The following is a 22,216-nucleotide window of genomic DNA, read 5'->3' as shown; positions in this document are numbered from 1 at the left end:
TAAAAAACTACAAATAGAACTACCATACAACCCAGCAATCCCACTACTGGGCATATACCCTGAGAAAACCATAATTCAAAAGAGTCATGTACCACAATGTTCACTGCAGCTCTATTTACAATAGCCAGGACATGGAAGCAACCTAAGTGTCCATCGACAGATGAGTGGATAAAGAAGATGTGGCAAATATATATAATGGAATATTACTCAGCCATAAAAAGGAACGAAATTGAGTTATTTGCTGTGAGGTGGATGGACCTAGAGACTGTCATACAGAGTGAAGTAAGTCAGAAAGAGAAAAACAAATACCGTATGCTAACACATATATATGGAATCTAAAATAAAAAATTAAAAAAATATTGGTTCTGACGAACCTAGGCGCAGGACAGGAATAAAGACGCAGATGTAGAGAATGGACTTGAGGACGTAAGGAGGCGGAAGGGTAAGCTGGGATGAAATGAGAGAGTGGCATGGATATGTATACACTACCAAATGTAAAACAGACAGCTAGTGTGAAGCAGCCACATGGCACAGGGAGATCAGCTCACTGCTTTGTGTCCACCTAGAGGGGTAGGAGGGTGGGAGGGAGATGCAAGAGGGAGGGGATATGGGGATATATGTATACATACAGCTGATTCACTTTGTTGTACAGTAGAAACTAACACACCGTGGTAAAGCAATTATAGTCCAATAATGATGTTAAAAAAAAAAGTAAAATAAGGCCTAACTCATTTGAATTAGCATATATTATAATTTGAGGGTGATACTTATTTTATTCCTAAGCATTTTGAAAAGATTAATCTTTAATATACTAAAATAAATATCTTTCTTCAAGAATAGAAAGACAGTCTTGTGAACATAGTCTTTGGTGACCAAACTTCACTAGATCTAAATAGGCAGAAAAAGAAAAGGTTTAGGACAGCTGTAACTCTTAAATCCATCAAACCATCTCCTACTCTTCTCTAGAAAATAACTTTCAACCCACCTCCTCATCACTGCTGAACAATAAGGCAGATGCTTTCTTTTTGGAAAGCTCAGAGGGCTTTGTTTTCTCTTGGCTCTGAGTTAGTAGAGATGATGACTGCTTCTTAGCAGCTGTAGCCCCAAAAAGATTATCCTAGAAAAACAAATGGCAGAAGAGTATGACAACTTTGAACACATAAAACAAAAAACTGAAGACATTCTCTCATGTCAAATTAGTAGAGAATAAGTCTCCAGTCAAGTGAAGAATATATATGACACCTTTTGGGGGAAAAAAAAATCACACAACGCTAGTAAATGCCACTTCTCACTTATGTATAAATCCTACAACAACAGCCTACAATCTTCTCTAACTATATTCATCCATAGAAGGGAAACAGATACCATAAAATTCAAAGGCGGAACATCTGGGAGGAAGCAGGAAAGGGAATAATGTGAGGACAAAGTCATAGAAATAGGAGGGAACCTGGCCCCGCCCAGTCCTCCTGTGGGCAGGCCCGCTATGCTCATTAGGGAGGGTCCAGAGCCTGCAATTGGCCTGAGAGCAGTACAGCCCCCTGCGGCAGCCAGCAGCCTGCACCTTTCTTTCTATGAATTAGAAACCAGACCAATGCATAAAGAGAAAGATACAGGGAACTTTCTCTACTCTTTCACATTTATGAAAGACATACACCTAGGACAGAGGGAAGGAATGACCTGTGTTTCTGATTAATTTCAAAGGGACAGTACAAACTTAAGAAATAATTTACTAAATAAAATTACTGGCCTAGTAAGAGCTGATTCTTATAGGTTCAATAGCATTCCCAAAGTACCTATTAAGGTACTTTTATTTAGGTAAAGAGAACAAAACCATAGAACTTGGCCTGAGCCCAAGTTAGACAGAAAAACACTCTTAACAACATACTACAGCAGGTAAACAGTCCTGAAGTGTAAAGACTGGATAAAGGGAGTCTTTAAGGAAACAGTGGGGAGGTAGGAAAGGCCGTGAGACTAATGAACTGGCACTCACTGGGGATATGAATGACAGAGCTAACATTTACTACGCACTTACTATGCGCCAGGCACTGTGCCAATGGCTGTGCATTAGCTGTTTTAGCTGTCACAATGACCCTATATACTATTAAGCGAGATGAGATTCAGAAAGGTTAAGTTACTTGCCCAAGGTCCCTGATTTGCATGTGGTGGAGCTAGGATATGAACACAGGGCTCTGATGCCAAAGCCCATGAGCTCAGCCACCACACAATACTGCATAAGAGCAAAGGTTTGGTTTGTCTTCCCTCTCATTTCTTTCTCCCACTTTGCTCTCATCCAGCGTGGGAAAGAGAAGCAAGGTGAGGACATAGTTGCCTTCTCCCCTCCACTCCCACTTTATCCAAGACGTTCTTGTAGATCATTGGGTTCCATCCCCTAAAAAGTATTTCTTAAAGGAAGATTTAAAAAGTGAAACCTACAAAGCCTTGCATAGAGCTGGGTCAAGAAATCTAAGGCCCTGCCCATTGTGCAGTTACGAGAACTTAAGAAAGGAGTCACTGAAATAAAAACTGAAATGTTTTTGTTATATAAGCCTCAGAAAGCTTGACTGCTTCCCTATCACCTTGTCCTACTGTATGAGCCTCTGGTTATAAAGCTACATCAGGAACAGTTTTCTACTAATGGAAAACTTGATTATCTTGTGTTGCAGTAACAATGTTTACCTCTTCATCTTCATCATCGAAAAGCGAGACTGAGGTGGGGAGTTTGCTAGGCAGGAGAGATGCATCTTTCAACTTACTCACACTTTGAGAAGAAAACAAATCCTGTTGGATCAAGATTAAAGTTCCTGGTTAATAAAATATACCAGTTTTTAAAGTATCAGATATAAAACACTAAAGATTATGACATGATGGCTGCCGTGCATCCAGGTCTCTTTGTCAGAGAGGGAAGCTCGCTGTCACAGTCCTCGAGGAACACGCATCAGTCCATCCTCAGTGTGTGCAGGTGAGAAGGAAGAGACCCACATGTAACTCCACGTGGCGTCACTGGAACCCAGAGGTTTTGATACTCTCACCTGGATGATTAAGGCAGGGGAAATTTTTCCAATCAATTTCCTCCCATGCTTAAAAAAATAACTTCCTTTTTCTTTCCAGAGAATCAGAGAGATTAAACAGATTTAATAATGGAAATAGAAGCTAGATTAACAAATTACTGGATCTACGACTCTGTTTTATTTAGTTATATCCTCTTTCCTATAATAAGAGTATGATATGATTTCTTTTAAATAAATACAAATTCAATTTTAACTTTAAAATATTTGGCATTCTTGAACGGCAGCTAGGAAATGTTGCAAATTAGAGAAAGATCTGGTAGACTCTGAAGAAATTTCCAAAATGTTATAAAATGTCAGCCTATAATGCAAAGAAAGATCTGCAAACTGAGTTGCATGAATCAGAAACATGAAATAGGATAACTATTCCCTCAGGATGAGAAAATTCAATACACAAGAGACAGGCAAATAGGACAAGAACATAGTTTCTAAGACCTCTCTGGATAATTTTATTTTATCATGGAATCAATGTCTACTCAAATATGGAGCTAATGACTTCATTAACTGAGAAGAGCTCCACTCAGCCCAGTGGTTTTTGCCTAGGCCCCATGGAGTCCCCATGGGTTTGTTTGGGTAGAAGGGGCCACACAGGGGGAGTCCCAGGCTTCCCATGCCTCTCTTGCATTTTAAGCATTGGCAACATTTCACTTAAAGAAAGGGCTGTGTTAAAAAAAAAAAAAAGTAGTAGTAAACCAAAACAAAGAACAAAAACAAATTTCAACATCACTGTTTTGGACCCTTGACTCATATCTTCCTTGGTGTTAGGGGGAAAAAAAGGCTTTCCATTACCTTAAACACCTCCCCAGAATGATTCCACAAGGTAAACTTTAGCTCCACACTTGAGATATAAAGGGAGGAGTAAATATTCAATCCTTTTGGTCCAAAGCTCTTCCTAGACTGCATCGTTTTACTTCTCCTTGCCTAAAAACCTCAACAATATCCAATAAAAACAATCTGTGATGGTACACATGGGACAAAGCCTGTGGTGGTGGATTTAAACCTGTCTGCAAATTCATTTACACTCCTACCATCAGGAAGTGGAGTTGGTGTCCCCTGCCCTTGAACTTGGGCAGGGCTTTGTACTGCCTCAACCAACAGAATGTGGTAGAAGTGACAATGCTGACTTCTGAGGCTAGGTTACAAAAAACAGTACAGACATACCTCATTTTATGGTGCTTCCCTTTATTGTGCTTCACAGATATTGCATTTTCCACAGATTCAAAGTCTGTGGCAACCCTGTCTCAAGCAAGTCTGTCAACGACATTTTTCCTACAGCATTTGCTCGCTTTGTTTCTCTGTCAAATTTTGGTAATTCTTGCAATATTTCAAACCCTCCACCAGCAAAGATTATGACTTGCTGAAGGCTCAGATGATGGTTAGCATTTTTTAGCAATAAAGTATTTTTTAATTAAGGTATATACATTTTATTTTTAGACATAATGCTATTGCACACTTAATAGACTACAGTATAGTATAAACGTAACTTTTATATGCTCTGGGAAACCAAAAAATTCATGTGACTCACTTTACTGAGATATTCGTTTTATTATGGTGTCTGGAACCAAACCCGCAGTATCTCCCAGGTACACCTGTACAGCCTCTGTGCAGCTCTCTTGGGAATCTCACTTTGAAGCCTTGAGGCAACATCCTAAGAAGTCCAGCTTCCCTGAAGCTGCCATGCTGGGAGACCACACAGGGACAGGGAGGGACCTCCCAAGAGCCCCAGCTGTTCCGAGTCTTTCCCACCCAGGCACCAGACACATGAGTGAGATGACTCTCAGCCTGGCCACCTTCAGACTGGAACCACATGAGAGACCCTAAATGAAAAATGCCTGGCTGGGGCTTCCCTGGTGGCGCAGTGGTTGAGAGCCCGCCTGCCGATGCAGGGGACGCGGGTCCATGCCCCGGTCCGGGATGATCCCACATGCCGCGGAGCGGCTGGGCCCGTGAGCCATGGCTGCTGGGCCTGTGCGTCCGGAGCCTGTGCTCCGCAACGGGAGAGGCCACAACAGTGAGAGGCCCGTGTACCGCAAAAAAAAAAAAAAAATGCCTGGCTGAGCCCAGTCAACTTCTACAACCATAAGAGGTAATAAAACTTACTGGTGTTTTAAGCCACAAAGTTTTGGAGTGATCTGTTTCATAGTAATAAATAATCAGAACACCTTTTGAGTCACTGAAATTGCTCACATTTGGTTTTTTCACTTAGTCAACAACTCCCTGACAGCTTACCAAATACCAAGCACTAGTCTAGGTGTTAAGGACACAAGCAGGAAACACACCGTCCTGCCCTCATGGAGCTTACTCTAGCTGGGACATAGACAGTGAACAAGCAGACATGAAGTGTCATATGGCAATACATACTGTGGGGACAATAAAACAGAAGAGGGGCTAAGGAGCACAGTGTGATGTGTGCTGGCGGGCTTGCTATTGTGCAAAGGGCTGTCACAGGAGACCTCGCAGGGAACTGGAAAAAGTGAGGAAGTCGGCTATCCGACTCTGGGAAGAGCACTCCCAGAGGGGCAAAAGCCAGCCCAAAGATCTCAAAGTGCCTCTGTGTGTGATGATGAAGAAGCGGGGAGTGTAGGATAAGACCAGAGTGTGAGGCCCCATCATGCTCTACTTATGTCTCAGGAGTTTGGCTTAACTGGACTTTGCTTAATTCCTATATTCTGCACACTGGCCACCAATGAAATATAAGCCTCAAGGTTTTATTTCCATCAACAGTGATCACTCTACCTCCAAAGAGTTGTATGCTCATCCTGGCTATAAGTGCAAAATAACCACGAGAGCTTAACCCAGAGTTCGTAATTTCTTGAAATTACATATAAATTTCTGCCATGTTCCCATCTTTCTCTGTGAAGGGGATTGATTACTGCCCATTACACATTCTCAGATAGGTCTCTGATCCCTTAAAAAGCCTGGCCTAAAGTTAGCTCTAAAAGGATCAAGGCCTGTGGAAGTCAGAAAAAGCAGTAACGCTTCTGAGAGTTGTCCCTGCTTCACTAGAAAGGTGCTTCTAGGCAGGGCCCTGGAGGACTGAGGCTGTCTGCAAAGCAGTGCCAGCCCACAAACTGTTAACAGTCTATGCCCACTGTTTAGTGAGACTACTGAAAGAGGAAGCAGTGTGTTGATTTCTGTTCTCATACAAGCACCTCGTTACATTATGGATCAATTAATAGCCTAAAATATGAGTATCCTGAATTTTCCTCCCAGGAGATTCACTGGATTCAAACCCAACAGTGAAAGTATTGTATACATGTTGCTTTCTATAGACCATGTGTTCTCAAAACATTATTTTCAATGAAAGAACTAAAGTACTTAATAAGCCTTATACCTCTACTGAGAACACCCTGAATCAGAAATACTTTCCAATGTCATATCCATGAACTATTTCCCAGAACTAAGAAAAAGAATGAATTCCTTACCTCAGAGTCATCCTCATCTGAAAATAAACCTTTGTGAGTTTTTGTTTCTGACAAGGGCTTGAGATTTTTGCTGGAAGGGAGGGTAACCTTTGTTGGAAAAAAAAAAAAAAATTGAGAGTTAACAAGCCAGACACCTGAAAATGAGGGTTCATTCACTCATTCATTCAAAAGATGTCCTGAATCTCTGCTAGGATAAGGTCCCAGGCCATGCAGCAGGGGAATAAAAACATCATGGACCTTGGACATGTGTCAAGTGCATATAGAGAATTAATGCAAAAAGAGAAGTACCATGAGAAAGAATTTAAAAATTGGTATATGTTAGGAATGAAGGAAGAAACAGTCCTTGTAAAGTAAATTTCTCAGGACAGACAGCACCTGGACATGGGAGATGGTACAAGTAAGAAACTCCAGGCAGAGGGAACTGTGAGATAAGAGAAAAACAAGATAAAGCAGAGGGCACATCTGGGGGATCAGGGTAGGACAGACTGCCTGCCTCATACAGTGCACAAGTGGGACATGTACCTAAGCTGGAACCTAAGGTGGGCATCCTAGGAGCCTGCTGGGTTCTGAATGCTGGCACCTAGGTGGTCAGAGGCAGAGAGGGTCAGGGTTTCAAGCTGTGCAGGATAGCAAGGGAAGGGACGGCAGCCAGAAGAGCTTAAAGAGTGATGGAGGTGCAGCCTATTGGCAAATACAGGTCAGTTTGAATTACGATGTTAATGGATCATAACATGTCGAATAGCGAATCTATGATCCTATAGTGATGCTAAAAAAGCAGGAAAGAAGGAGGAGAGAAAGCTCTTCTGTTCAGAAGAATGCCAGCTAATTAATATAGAAGAAATGGTAGAAGTAGAACCACATTCTTCTGTCTTCCCCACCACCCAACATGATAACTGGTTCAGGAAAAGATCACCAGTGGATGTTAAGACCACTGAGAAAGGCAAAATGCAACAACTGCTGAATCTAGGTGCTAGTTATTTGGGTGTTTGTTGTATTCTTTCAACTCTCTGTATGTTTGAAGTTTGCTATACCCTTGAAAGGAACAATACTTCCCTCTCGGATCCAGTGAATTAACAAGATGCCCAAATCTACACTCCCGTGTTTAGTCTTCCCTCCTGCTCACCTTTTTTTCTGCTCTTGCTTTATTTTCATCTGTCTGACTTACAGTAGCCTCTGGCAAAGCTGCCGCTTTTTCTTTGAACAGATCTCCTTCCTCATCGTCAAAGATACTGGCAGTGGATTTGACTTTGTCTTTAGAAGGAGACCACAGCATAAAATTACACGGAGGTCAAAAATCCCACCACGAAATTCACAGATTAAAAATTCTTCTCTCCCAAAGAATAAACAGAAAAAGTATGTTATTGCTTGATTAGTTACGAAGAAATATTAAGTGGACTAGATTGGAATTTTTCAAAGAACACAACAGCTACTCCAATGAAATGCAGGACAGTTTAACCATCTGGCTTACACCCTTATCCAAGCAGCAGTACCTTATGCTTGGAGTAGTCTGGACTGGCATAAAGGGTAAAAAGAGGCCTACAGAAAGAAAGATCATTTAACAGTCAACCGGTCTAGGAATCTGAGAAGTGACAGTTGGCTCCTGCTTTTAAAAAGTTAAACTGGGACTTCCCTGGTGGTCCGGTGGTAAAGAATCTGCCTTACAACGCAGGGGACGTGGGTTCGATCCCTGATCAGGGAACTAAGATCCTACACGCCGCGGGGCAACTAAGCCTGCGCGCCACAACTACTGAGCTCACGCACCTCAACAAGAGAGCCGCAAATTACAGAGCCAACGCGCCCTGGAGCCCACGCGCCACAACTACAGAGCCCACATGCCCTGGAGCCTGCGTGCCACAACTAGAGAAGAGAAAACCTGCACGCCACAACTAGAGAGAAGTCCGTGCGCCGCAACAAAAGATCCCGCATGCCTCAACGAAGATCCCATGTGCCGCAACTAAGACCCAACGCAGCCAAAATAAATAGATAAATAAATAAATAATAAATCTTTTTTTAAAATTTAACAAAATAAAAAGTCAAACTATACAGAGGCATATAAAAGCAAAAACTGAAACCTCCCACATAATCCCACCTGCTCACCCAAACAAGGCCAGCAGGAACAGTTTGATATACATGCTTCTAATTTCCACAAATGATATACTAACATGTTAACTCTAGTTATTCGCAAATATGGCTAAATAATAAATGATAACACAATTTGAAGAACGTGTCTTATGATTTGCATTTTTCACTCAATGTACCTAGGGTATCTTCCCATGTCAACACACATAAAACTCATTCTTTCTCACAGCTTCACAAAATTCCACTGAATGGAAGGACCATAATTTACCCTACTGATGAATATTTGGGGGGATTCCAACCTTTCGTTACCACAAGCATTGCTGCTCTGAATGAGGTGTGTGTCACTGAAATAGGGCACTGACTCACGCATGTCCCAGGAGAACAGCAGCTGTCAAGGAAAGCGGCACCAACTTACTTGTGATTCCAAATCAGTTAATCCAACCAAGTGAGAGCCCTTCCAAGCCACGAGAGGCACTTACTCTTTTATTCACTGTCATTTCAGTTGGCCTAGATGTGAGCGTAGTATGTGTCCAGTTTGCACTCTTTCTAAAAACCCGGCTATTACTTCCCTCGCATTTCTGCTGCTGTCCTTACTTTCACACCTACTGCTGGAAAGGGAGCTAAGTCCAGAGACCCTGCTTCTCGATGCTTCCTGGTCCACCTAGTCCTTAGGAGAAAAAGCCCTTTGTTGCTCAAGTTGCTGGAAGTTGTGTGCACCTCAGTGGTCTACCCTTCTTTCCCAGAAAGACAACCAATAAACCCAATCCTTTGCTACTCCAAGTGCAACCCATGGACAAGCAATCTCTGCCCACCAGGGAGCCTGTCAGAAATGCAGAATCACAGGCCCCACACTAAACCCAGGGAATCAGAATCTGCATTTTGACAAGAGTCCTGGGAGAGACATCTGCTCATTAAATAACAACTGATTCAGAGAAGTGACTTCATGAACAAGCTGGCTGAAATTTGTGGGGAGAAGACAGGAGAGTGCCTAAGTGGCCAAGGAGCTAAAAACCCTGTTACAGAAGGGAAAGTCAAGGTCACCTGGGCTTTCTGGTACAGAGCGGAGAAGCTGGGAACTAAAACAGGTAGCACGAACGCCCTGCTGATGCTCATGTATTTTCCTAAGGACTCTGGAAGAAAGTGTGTGTGATTAAAACTTTCTCTCTAACTGAAAAGGGTAAAACTAGCAACGTGGGCAGATAGTAGAGGGGAACAGATTTCTCTCTAAATAAGAAAGATAATCCTAGTAATTAGTTTCCAAAGCAGGAAAAATTGGTCCATAAAATACAGACCTCCAAGGCACCATAACTATTTAAGTAGAGATGAGACAACTCTGACAGGAATGCTTGAGGAGGGATTCTGGCACTGCAAGAGGTAAGGAACTAGAGGAACTTCATGCCTTTTAAGGTCAACATTTTTTTTTCTTTTCTTTTCTTTTCTTTTTTTTTTTTTTTCTTTGTCTGCACCACACGGCTTGTAGGATCTCAGTTCCCTGACCAGGGATTGAACCCGGGCCACAGCAATGAAAGCCTGGAATCTCAACCACTAGACCACCAGGGAACTCCCCTAGGTCAACATTCTTTATTTGGCTAAATTCCCAGAAACAGAGGATGGAGCAGTACCTGTCTTGGGAGGTTTGCTACGGGATGCTGCAAAAAAGTCATCATCGTCGTCATCATCAAAGAGGCCAGCAGGCGCTGGGAGGTACGAGCTTTTCCCTGGAGTGGGCTGCTCGGGCTTCTGGGCCTCCTTCAGTGACGGAGCACAGGTGGCACCAAACACATCAGTGTCCCCTGTGGGTGGAGGGACAGGACAAACCAGCTGTGAGCCAGGATGGGTGCACTTCCTGACTTTACAGGAGGGGAAAAAAAAAACAGTACCACCACCAAGAACTTGTAGTTTCAGTTCATCCACAAAACACATTAACAGGACCCAACAACCTCCATCCTTTACTGATATAGAATGTCCCACAATGCAGAATCAACTGATCACTCAGACCGAAAAAAGTCCAAGGCCACTGATTTCTAAGGGAATATGAGCTAACACAGGTTAAGTGAGCTCTCACTCTTCGATGCCCTCCAAAGTTCTTCATACTCTCCTCCCCAGTCAGTCCTTTGAAGATGACAATCTTAAAAATGACAAAACAACAGGTATATAGTTTTTAAAAACAAACTCCAAGTTATGATACCTAAAAACACAGAAACAGCTCCTGCTGGGATTTTCTTTCCAGGTTTGGAGGATGAAGACGCTAAAATGAGAAACAAAGAGATAACATTTCAACAGAGAAAACAAAGTTCCTTGTTAAATAAATGCACCTTCCTAAAATATATGCAATACAATACACAGCTAATAGGAGAATTTTAAAACTAAGTTTTCCTAAGAACAAATATCATGTATTAACGCACATATATGGAATCTAGAAAAATGGCGGAGATGAACCCGTTTGCAAGGCAGAAATAGACACAAAGACATAGAGAACAAACGTATGGACACCAAGGGGGGAAAGGCAGGGGTGGGATGAATTGGCAGATTGGGACTGACGTATATACACTAATATGTATAAAATAGATAACTACAGACCGAAAAAAGTCCAAGGCCACTGATTTCTAAGGGAATATGAGCTAACACAGGTTAAGTGAGCTCTCACTCTTCGATGCCCTCCAAAGTTCTTCATACTCTCCTCCCCAGTCAGTCCTTTGAAGATGACAATCTTAAAAATGACAAAACAACAGGTATATAGTTTTTAAAAACAAACTCCAAGTTATGATACCTAAAAACACAGAAACAGCTCCTGCTGGGATTTTCTTTCCAGGTTTGGAGGATGAAGACGCTAAAATGAGAAACAAAGAGATAACATTTCAACAGAGAAAACAAAGTTCCTTGTTAAATAAATGCACCTTCCTAAAATATATGCAATACAATACACAGCTAATAGGAGAATTTTAAAACTAAGTTTTCCTAAGAACAAATATCATGTATTAACGCACATATATGGAATCTAGAAAAATGGCGGAGATGAACCCGTTTGCAAGGCAGAAATAGACACAAAGACATAGAGAACAAACGTATGGACACCAAGGGGGGAAAGGCAGGGGTGGGATGAATTGGCAGATTGGGACTGACGTATATACACTAATATGTATAAAATAGATAACTAATGAGAACCTGCTGTATAGCACAGGGAAATCCACTTCGCTGTACAGTAGAAACTAACAAAACACTGTAAAACAACTATACCCCAATTAAAAAAAATTTTTTTTAACTAATTTTCCTAAAAGAGCCATTTTAAAATTCCTTAGTATCGTCTTCTCTACCAATGTCATGACTTTTTTTCTTGGTATTAAATCAATCTAGGCTGTGACTCCCATGGAAGATCACTGATTCTGGGCAGGCTATAACACTGGGGTTGGCTGCGGAGGCCAAGGAAGATGTAGAGCACAAATAGGGGAGGCAAGGGACAGAGCAAGCAGGGCTCAACAGTTCTGACTCCATCCAGTCCAGTTTGATGAGAATAAGCAAGTAAAAAAGAACAGCAATGGGCTTCCCTGGTGGTGCAGTGGTTAAGACTCCACCTGCCAATGCAGGGGACAAGGGTTTGAGCCCTGGTCCAGGAAGATCCCACATGCCGTGGAGCAACTAAGCCCGTGTGCCACAACTACTGAGCCTGCACTCTAGAGCCTGCGAGCCACCACTACTGAAGCCCACGTGCCTACAGCCTGTGCTCCGCAACCAGAGAAGCCATTGAAATGACAAGCCTGTGCACCACAACGAAGAGTAGACCCTGCTAGCCGCAACTAGAGAAAGCCTGCGTGCAGCAATGAAGACCCAACGCAGCCATAAATAAATAAAATCTATTAAAAAAAAAATAGAACAGCAAAATATCGGAGATGTCAGTGACAGAAATGAAGACAAAAACAAGAAAGCAAGAAACTAGGCAAGTCACAGATGCCAAAAAAGTGGAGAGCAGGAACCTCAAGACAATCAGGTCAGCCAGCATCATGATAAGTCTAAAATCTGACAACTTGTGGCCTGGGGAGACCAAGTTGCTTAAAATAACTCATTCCCAATTCCCAAGAACTACCACAGACCTAATGGAATAAAATTTTTAAGTTTTTAAATAGCTTATGGATGCTTTTTTAAAATTCCACAAATTATTCTAATGCACACTGGGCTGAGGAATTACTGTTCTCCAACTTATGTGCAGAATTTCAGAAATGTTTCTTTGAACTAAACTTGATTAAATTAAAATATCAACACTGCTAGAGTGCTTTCGCTGGTTGACTTTGAATTCTCTAAGAAAGAGACAAAATTGTGATGTGGGTTTACAGATGGTACTTTTTGTTTTTTCTAAGACATGAATTAGTGAAAATGAACAGCTTTTAACTAGATCAAGGCGAACACAATAGCTTCCTGCCTAACATAGAAACAAGGTTTGGGAACAACTTCAGGGGTTCCATCTCCTGATGGGAAGTAACCAGTTCTGGAAATCTGTGCATGAAGAAGCACAGGCAGCATCAATCCACACTCACCTTCATTAACAGAGGCTCGAGCTCCCCGATCCTGAGGGGCATCCATGAAGAGGTCACTCTGCTTGTAATAAAGTATACAACACAGTTCAAAATAGCAGAGGAAAATGGAGCTGCAGTAAAGATGTCTAAAGAAAAGTGCCTTGTAAAGTTTAAAGCTACATATTTACTGTTCTGTCAGAAAATCAGTTCCAAAGTGAAGACTATGACAAAATCAGACCCTGAAATAATTTAGGTCTGCCCAGGAATTAAATACAAACGTGGAAAAAGACAAAAGACAAGGTAAGAAACAATCACTTAGCCAAGTAAATTTTCCACTATTAACACTCACATCCTCTCCCTACTTAACAAAGGGCATCAGGATACAGTATTTCCTCATTTTGTGATTCTTAGTTCAAAATCTCCTAAAATATGAAAGTAGAAGCAACTTCCAACTAAGAAGCTATCCTTCCCTTTCTAAAGGAACTAACTGTATTTCTTCCTTGTGGACACGTGACACGGCTATGGAGAGCTTCGCTATTCCCGCTGACTTACCTCCTCATCCTCATCATCAAAAAGTCCCTTCCCTCCGCTGAACAGGCCACCTCTAGAACCAAATGGTGAGAAGTCTTCATCTGTCAGCTTGGGGGGTGCGAATAAGTTATCTTCTTCATCTAGCAAACAGAAAGAAATGTTTTGCAGGGAGAATTAAAGATGGGTTTAGAACCCCAGTTCTGGGGATTAACCTTTATAACACCTCCAAAACTGGCGTAGAGTTTATCTAACCATATGTAACAAGGACTACTTGAATGCTGGCAGTCTCAGGACCTTCAGACAAAAACTCATTAAACAGTTCACTGAATCCCTTAAAATGCTCTTTGGTTTCCCACTCTCAAGTCTGTAAATGTCTGGGGCAAGGTAAACTCTGCAGGCAATTACCTTCATCTAAATTTCTTCTGAAGCAAGTCTATGCTTCAATTGCCATTCAAGACCTATTCCACCAGAATTTGAGGGACAGAAAGGTAGACTGAAGAGAGAGCTGCAGATTGACACAGTCCCAGGTGGAAACATAATGGACATTACCACTGAATGTTAAAGGGTCTGATATAATATTCCTTACTGAAGACAAATGCTAGAGCTCCCTAGTTTCTAAACGTCTACAGAAGTCTAGAAAGACAGCTAATGATCCCTATAAAATCTAGTAATTCAAATCTTTAAAGCATTTTAACTCCACACTCACTTCTCCCCACACCCCAAAAGCATGCTCTTAAATGCTTTCAAAAAGTGTACAGAGACAGACCTCATTTGTCAGCACTTAAAGAGGCACTTTTACAGATCACATAAGCAATATTCCCATTCCCGAGTCAAGAGACTCCTAAAACAAGAGAATTGAGGGGAAAGGCTTACCATCTGAGGGAGTTTTCCTTTCCTTCTTCTCTTTCAATGTCTTCTGAGGTTTTGCTTCCCCTGGGGATAAGCCTTGAAGAATATTTCACAGTTTGAACAATACTCAGTCCACCCTTAGTATTTACCTACTGATTCTTCACACACATCTGCCATCCTCACAACTCCTAAGCTAAGAGCAAGACATTCAACTTTGTATCTCAGCTCCACCTGAGCACCCCCCTCAGTATCTTACTCAGAGCAGACACTCAAAAGTGCCTCTTTTTAAGGCAGAAAGCTTCAGCTACCATACCAGGGTCACGTGCATGACAGGACTGCACTTGCTGAAAGACTTCTGACATCTTTCCACTCTGTTAAATCACTAGAATATAGTGTATGGTACATTTTTATCTAGTCAAAATAAAATATAGGAGTAAATATTAAGCCAAGGATTCTTCATCTGGGGCCCATGGTTCTCTGTGGTACCCATTAATCCCATGAAACTGCATATATAGATGCGCATATGTGCATTTTTGGGGAGATGGGCTGGGGGTGGGGGTCCACAGTGTTCAGTTATCAAAGAGTCTATAAGCCAAAAAAGATAAGAACTACAATTTAAGCTTCTTGTGCCTTAGTAATTAAACAAGGAAATCTACACTCAGTGAAGCCCAGCAGAGGGTCCTACACTTCCCCACTGCCCCTTTAGCTGATCTCGGTGGCAGTGACATACTTGTTTGCTCCTCTTCCATCCGGCTTGCAGCATCCCCTTTGATCCGAGCTGCCAGCTCATCAGCAAATGACGTTGGTCTACTTTTTTTCTACAGGCAGAGAAGACCAAAAGAATCACTTTTTTGTAACATTTTTTGTCACAAACTAGTACAGTTTACTTTTGGACACCTAACAAAACTATGTGAACAATGGCAAAGAAATTGAACTGATGGGAAAATAAGGTTTAGCTAAATAAATGTAAACACATGCACCCTATACAGATCACCTGAGAAAGAAGACTCAGTGTTCCTTCAAAGGGAGATCTCTTTATTTCCTTATTTTTTTATACTTCACTTTAATACATGGTGGTTTTCTTATCTAGATCTAGATAAGAAAACTACCATGAAGTGCTTGGGTTGGGGGGAGTATTAGGATCTTAAAACTCTGAAACTGAATATATTTTGAATGATCTAACTTGTAAAATCTTAATATTTGGAGAAGAAAGTGGTACTTGTAAGGCAACTTGGGATGCTCAACCATTATTTCCAAAAGTGTAAATGAAATTACAAATAGGATGCAAAATGAGACGGTTACAAATATAAATGACAATAAAAGGAATGAGTACTAGGTACCATTTCTAAAACCTTGTCAAGCGATAGCAACTATAGTCTTTCTTACAGGTCTGGAATTTTCTTCAATGTCCTCAACATCTTCCTCCTCCTTCTCAGAGTCAGCGAAAATGTCACAACCATCATCATCCTCTTCTTCATCACTCATTTGTGCAGTGTGCTAAGAGTATAAACCACCAGATTAAAACTATTAGATACGGTCATCAAGCTGAAAAAGAGATTCTGCCACTTAGCCTTTAGACTTCTTCAAATTGGGAACAACAAATAATGCACCAAAAGTTATGAAGCAGTAAATGTGCTAGAACAAATAACACACAAGATTTATTTTCAGTGCACTAGCAAAAGATTGAAATAATAAAAATATCCACCACTAGAGAAATGAATAAACTAAATAAGTATAGTCTTATCTTAATAAAAATACTAATAGTCAAAAGGAGTAAGCTGTAACAATTGGAGAGACATCCAAGGCCAATCAAGTGACAAAACAGTGAATGATAAACCCCGAATGATATCCTGACCACTCCCTGACACATATACTACACCATTTCTATGAACACAGACATATTTGTGAAAGCAAAGAACAACACCTGGAATATGCACTCCCAGATGATAACACCAGTTACTTCTGGAGACTGAGGAGATGAGGATTGGATGACTCAAACTTAGTCTTATGTGTTAAGTTCTGACTTTTTACAAAGGCAGCCACTGGTATGTAAAAATTGTAAAATTAAAAAAAAAATTTTAACATGGAAATCAATAAACTGTGCCAGGCACTACGCTAAAAGCACTTTCTAAACTAATTTAATCCTTAGAACTCTGAGGTTAGCAGTGGCACACACAACAAATCTATCTTTAACAATACAAACAAATGGCTCCACCAATGCTTTTAATCACCATACTGTATTATTTGAAAAACTGTCCAGGGACTTCCCTGGTGGTCCAGTGGGTAAGACTCCATGCTCCCAATGCAGGGGACCCAGGTTCAATCCCTAATCAGGGAACTAGATCCCACACGCATGCTGCAACTAAGAAGCCCGCATGCCGCAACTAAACATGCTGCAACGAAGATCCTGTGTGCTGCAACTAAGACCCGGTGCAACCAAAATTAATTAATTAATTAATTAATTTTTAAAAAACTGTCCGAATTTACAGATCTAATAGTAAATTCCATAGAAATAAATACACTGTACAGAAGGATTATTAAAATTATAAAGATGAGCCACATTTGTGAATACAACTGAAAAAAATACAAGTAACAACCAAAAAGTGCTAAATCTTTCACTTGATAATTGGAAATTTTTGTGAAAAAGTATTTCCGAATCAGGAAAGTGAAATGCAAATTGGGATCATCTCAATATACCACCGTACATATACTATGGTAGCAAAAATCATAAATAATCCCAGTGCTGATGAGATTCTGGGAAAATCATTATGCATGATCTGTTAATCTGAATGTCCATTAGACAGTAGTATCAAGTAACTCTATACCACCTAATTCCTAAGGAAAGAGTTCACAGAAGAAAAGTATTTTTATGTATGAAAACACTGAATGCAGCATTATGTCAAAAATAAAAATTTACAAATAAACTATTTCCCATACACATTTAAAGACTACAACAGTATTACATATGTATGTTAAAAAAATATAGAAGTTTACAAAGAAAATTACAAAGACTATTTGAAATATCAAGGAAACACTTGTGACATGTTAATATAAAATAACAGAAAATAAACTATGCATGTTATGAAAAGAACATGTCCTTAGAAGGATATACAAAAATTAAGACAACAGTGCTAAGACAGTAGGATAATAAGATTTCCATTTTTGGAGTGTTCCTTAGTCTTACTGCTATATTGTCTCAAATTTTAAAACAGGAAAGGTGGGTTCATGTGAAAAATTCAGTTTGGGTAATCAGGCCTTGTTTTATAGGCTCCGTTTCTCAATTTCATTTTTTACTTCTTTGTTGTCTAAGAAAAATGAAGATAAAATATAAAGCAAATGAGAAAAAATATACAAGAGGGTAGTTAGCCTAAAAACATGAAACATTTGAAGGAAACATGAATATTTGTAAACATGAAAAAATCCTCACTTTCCCCTAAGTCATTCAAAAGTAATTTTAGCATAGATTTAGTATAAATGCTATGCTTCAATTAAAATTTAAGTCACTTCAACATATGCATCTTACCCGGTTTTGATCATTGTCACTATGATTGGAAAAATCTTCATCTGATTCCTTTAGGAGAAAAAAAAAAAGAGGCTTTTTTGTTAACACAGGCTTTACTTGGAAGCACAGAAATGATCTCGGGTCTAAGTCTCTGGGGTAGCCAACACTGGGTCTCTCTGTACCGACTACTGGTCACCTGACGTATCAAGGTGCAGATAAGGTGGAGAGTTGGCCAAGGACTATTCCAGTTAACATGTCATTTTTGTGATTCATTTAAACCTCTCTATTTGTTCATATTGATCTGCCCATCACCTCTAACCTTTGGATTTAAAGTAAGAGTTGCACATTTAATTAACTAAATTATCAAAAGTTGGTTTGCGTTATTTTACATTTTGGACTACATTTTCTATTTTCCCTCTAAATAGGATAATTACTTCATCAGGCCCAAGAGGGGAACATGAGTATTTAATATGAGCAATGAAGTAAAGAGTTGCTTCAATGGCTAAAAGCAAAGGATTTAGCTAAAGACAATCAGTTATACAGCAAGGTTATTTTAGAAAAGTTTATTTCCTCCTATTAGGTTTTTTTTTGGGAGGGCTGGAGGGAGGAGGACAGGAAACGGAGACTGTGGAAACAGAGGAGAAGAAAGGAGCACACATACAAAGCTGTCTCCATTTATAAATCAACACTCAGGGACTATCCTTCAAAGGGTTTCTGTCCTTTGCAATAACGAGTATTCCATTTAAAGGAACAACCCCAGATACAACAGTGGCCAAGGCCCACAGACCCTGAGACCGTAGAACAGGGAGTCAGATCATGCTCTGTGGGTATGAAGATGCCAGAGGCAGCAGCAAAGCTAACATGTAAGTGGATGCTTTCAGGATCCTTCTGGTCTAGAAAGTCTTTATAGTAAAAGAAAGTTTTAAATGACTTTTTCCCTAGAATTACTCAAAGATAGAACTTACTCAAAGACTGCATCTCAAGCAGAGAGTCTACCAAAATATCTAAGCTGCCGCCCTCAAAATATATTGGCAAGAAGAGAATTTGGTGGGGAGGTGAGAGGGTAATGGTAAAAGAGATTAAAGCAGTTTTCCTTGGTTTTTGTATACAAGACAAAAAGGAACTCCCACCCCAAGGGGAAAAACTTCAGAATATGGCTTCTGTCACCGTTAAAAGATGTATGTAAACAAACTGCTAATTCACAAATATGTTATTTATTTAGCCCACTAAACACACCCTAAGTTTCCTGCCCACCATGACCTGGACACACCAGAAAGCCCTTACCTCTTCTTCATTCTCTTCTTCACTGTCCGCAATACTACCACGATCGCTGCCTACTGAACCTTCTGGTGAGAAGAAAGATAAAGGTTATCGCCAGTATTCATAAGAAAAGATCCTTAGTTCCTTTTCAAGATCACAAACCACCATACATCAGCATCTAAAGATTTTGATAAAACCATCTATACCCATTAACTGGAATTAAAAGTACCTACACTATAGTGAGGAATGGAACATTTACATAGCCTCAAAGTATCACCCCACAAGATACTCATTAGTTACAAAAAATATATATTAGTTACAAAGAAAAAAACTGGTTTGCACTCCTCAAAGATGTTGAGGTTGTAAAAAACAAAAAAAGGCTGAAAAATGGTATCAGACTGAAAGAAGAGTAGAGAAATTTGACAACTAAATGCAGTGAGTGGACTGGATTCTGAAACAGAGAAAAAGAGAGACTGTAAAGAACATTATTGGGACAACTGGCAAAATTTGAATATGACTAAGGATTAGCTAGTACTACATCCAGTTAAAATTTCCTAACTTTGATAATTATACTTTTTGTTGCTATTGTCAGAGAACAGTCAAATGGTGACTTTATTTCATGTAAAAGTTACATCGAAAGAAGAGGTTGAAAAGTCAAGTATACTTTATTTGTACATACTTGCCAAGTCTCACAGGATTCAACCACTTTGATAATTTTTCTATTAATAAACAGGATAGACATATTAAAAGCCTCACATCAAAGTCCAATAGACATGTCCAACCAAGATGACAGATGTGCAAATGAATATGCAGAATATGCAGCTATAAGAGAAAGTTCTTATTCTTAGAAAACACACACAGAAATATAGTTGTCCCTCAAGGGATTGGTTCGAGGACCCCCTTTCCCCAACACACACACACACACACACACAGATACCAAGATGGCATAGTCTGCATATAACCTACACGCACACCTTCCCACATCCTTCTCCTGTATACAGCCTTAAATCATCTCCAGGTTACTTATAATACCTCAAACAATGTAAATGATACATAAATAGTTGTAAATACAATGTAAATAAACGCTATGTAAATAGTTGTCTGTGCGTGGCAAATTTAAGTTTTGCTTTTGGGACTTTCTGGAATTTTTTATTCCCAAATATTTTCAATCCAGGTTGGTTGAATACACAGATGCAAAAACCCATGGATACAGACTGCCAACCATACGGAGAAGTAAGAGGGCATGACGTCTGCATGATGTCTCCCAAACAGGTTCAGAAAAAAATATTATGTATATATAGAGAGAATGATAAAACAAATGTGGTGAAATGTTCACAAATGGTAAACCTGGGTAAACAGTACGTGGGAGCTCTCTCTACTAGTCTTACAACTTTAATGTAAAGTTTGAAATTATTTTTAAATAAAAAGTTAAGATATAAATGTTAAAAGCAACAAAAATATTTGGTGCAAAAGAGTACCTTCACTAGATAGCTCTCCAAGACCTACATCTTCCTGCTCCATGAACAGCTTTGACCCAATTAAATAAGGTAAAGGACGGTCAATGTATAGATCCTGTAAACAATGAAAGGGAATAAGCCATTAAATATTTAGGCTGAAAATCAAATTAGGTATTCCATTTGACATCTTGTTCCATCTGACTACTGCCCAAAAGTTACATAATGAAAGTGGAGAATAAGGAACACAGCAAGATTGTTTTTCTTCAATCACTGATTAAAAAAAAGTTAAATCCTAGGTAAAGATGGCAAAGTAAAGCTGAATCACATAGAATCTCCCTTCTCAAGTGCCTTATTAACAAAAATGGCAAAGGCTTGCAAAAAGTTTGCTAGCAGTAACCAAACAAGGAAAGAGGCACAACTTCATAGTAATATGTCCAAAAGGAGGACCAAGGAAAGAAACCAGAAATTCTGGCAACCTTTGATGATGGTAACCTATCTTCCTCCCCTAAAATTCAAGTCTGGTGAGCAAAAATCAACCAATTAATCAATCTCAAGAACCAAGTCCTAAATTTGGAGAAGCACAATGAGGAAATAACCCAAATGGTTTTATGACTTGAGAAGGCAGGTGGGTAGGGGAACGTGTGTACAAATAGGACACAAGTAAGGCACAAAGGAAGGGAATGGAGGAGGACTCCTTCACACTTCATCAGGGCAGAGACGCGGGAACACAGAACATAAAGCATGGGCTAGATGAAAAGAAACAGAGTGGCAACTGGGCAAATATTTACAGTCAACATAATTAACTAAAGAAATGTCTCCAACGGACTGATGAGAACCTACCTACCCAGCAGAAAAAAATAACCCAAAGAATAGAATAATAATATGCCCCAGAGGTTCACACTGTAGAATTTAGAGAAGTGAATTGATAAAACAACAAAACAAAATGGATACTATCTATAGAATAGTACATGTTGGAGATCCTTCCACTGCAGGCCATCACACACATCAAAAATTTAGAGTTAAGAAAGCACTCCAGGGCTTCCCTGGTGGCGCAGTGGTTGAGAATCCACCTGCTGATGCAGGGACACGGGTTCGTGCCCCTGTCCAGGAGGATCCCACATGCCACGGAGCGGCTGGGCCCGTGAGCCATGGCCACTGAGCCTGTGCATCCGGAGCCTGTGCTCCGCAACTGGAGAGGCCACAACAGTGAGAGGCCCGCGTACCACAGAAAAAAAAAAAAAAGAAGGCACTCCAAAAGAAGTAAAGGGCTTTCCTGGTGGCACAGTGGTTGAGAATCCGCCTGCCAATGCAGGGGACACAGGTTTGAGCCCTGGTCTGGGAAGACCCCACATGCCGCGAAGCAACTAAGCCCATGCGCCACAACTACTGAGCCTGTGCTCTAGAGCCCGCGAGCCACAACTACTGAGCCTGTGTGCCACATCTACTGAAGCCCACATGCCTAGAGCCTGTGCTCCACAACAAGAGAAGCCACCACAATGGGAAGCCTGTGCACCACAACGAAGAGTAGCCCCCGCTCACC

General features: G+C 40.4%; 1 protein-coding gene across 1 annotated transcript in view; it reads right to left on the bottom strand.

Moving 5' to 3' along the window:
• The window catches only part of LOC102974617 (WASH complex subunit 2), a 56,948-nt gene that overhangs the window by 23,617 nt on the left and 11,115 nt on the right, over nucleotides 1–22,216 (bottom strand). The window contains exons 6-19 of the mRNA XM_028480939.2: nucleotides 20,698–20,791; nucleotides 19,244–19,305; nucleotides 17,981–18,028; nucleotides 15,844–15,954; nucleotides 15,188–15,275; nucleotides 14,482–14,553; nucleotides 13,630–13,748; nucleotides 13,099–13,159; nucleotides 11,340–11,399; nucleotides 10,192–10,362; nucleotides 7,614–7,741; nucleotides 6,491–6,577; nucleotides 2,677–2,778; nucleotides 986–1,117 (exon numbers count right to left, since the gene is read on the bottom strand). Of these exons, the coding sequence (XP_028336740.1) occupies nucleotides 986–1,117; nucleotides 2,677–2,778; nucleotides 6,491–6,577; nucleotides 7,614–7,741; nucleotides 10,192–10,362; nucleotides 11,340–11,399; nucleotides 13,099–13,159; nucleotides 13,630–13,748; nucleotides 14,482–14,553; nucleotides 15,188–15,275; nucleotides 15,844–15,954; nucleotides 17,981–18,028; nucleotides 19,244–19,305; nucleotides 20,698–20,791 (1,335 nt within the window). The remainder of the gene's footprint in view (nucleotides 1–985; nucleotides 1,118–2,676; nucleotides 2,779–6,490; nucleotides 6,578–7,613; nucleotides 7,742–10,191; nucleotides 10,363–11,339; nucleotides 11,400–13,098; nucleotides 13,160–13,629; nucleotides 13,749–14,481; nucleotides 14,554–15,187; nucleotides 15,276–15,843; nucleotides 15,955–17,980; nucleotides 18,029–19,243; nucleotides 19,306–20,697; nucleotides 20,792–22,216) is intronic.

Source organism: Physeter macrocephalus, chromosome 20, assembly GCF_002837175.3.
Source record: "Physeter macrocephalus isolate SW-GA chromosome 20, ASM283717v5, whole genome shotgun sequence".
NCBI lineage: Eukaryota > Metazoa > Chordata > Mammalia > Artiodactyla > Physeteridae > Physeter > Physeter macrocephalus.
The sequence above is the reverse complement of the archived record's forward strand: the minus strand, read 5'-3'. Positions and strand labels throughout refer to the sequence as shown.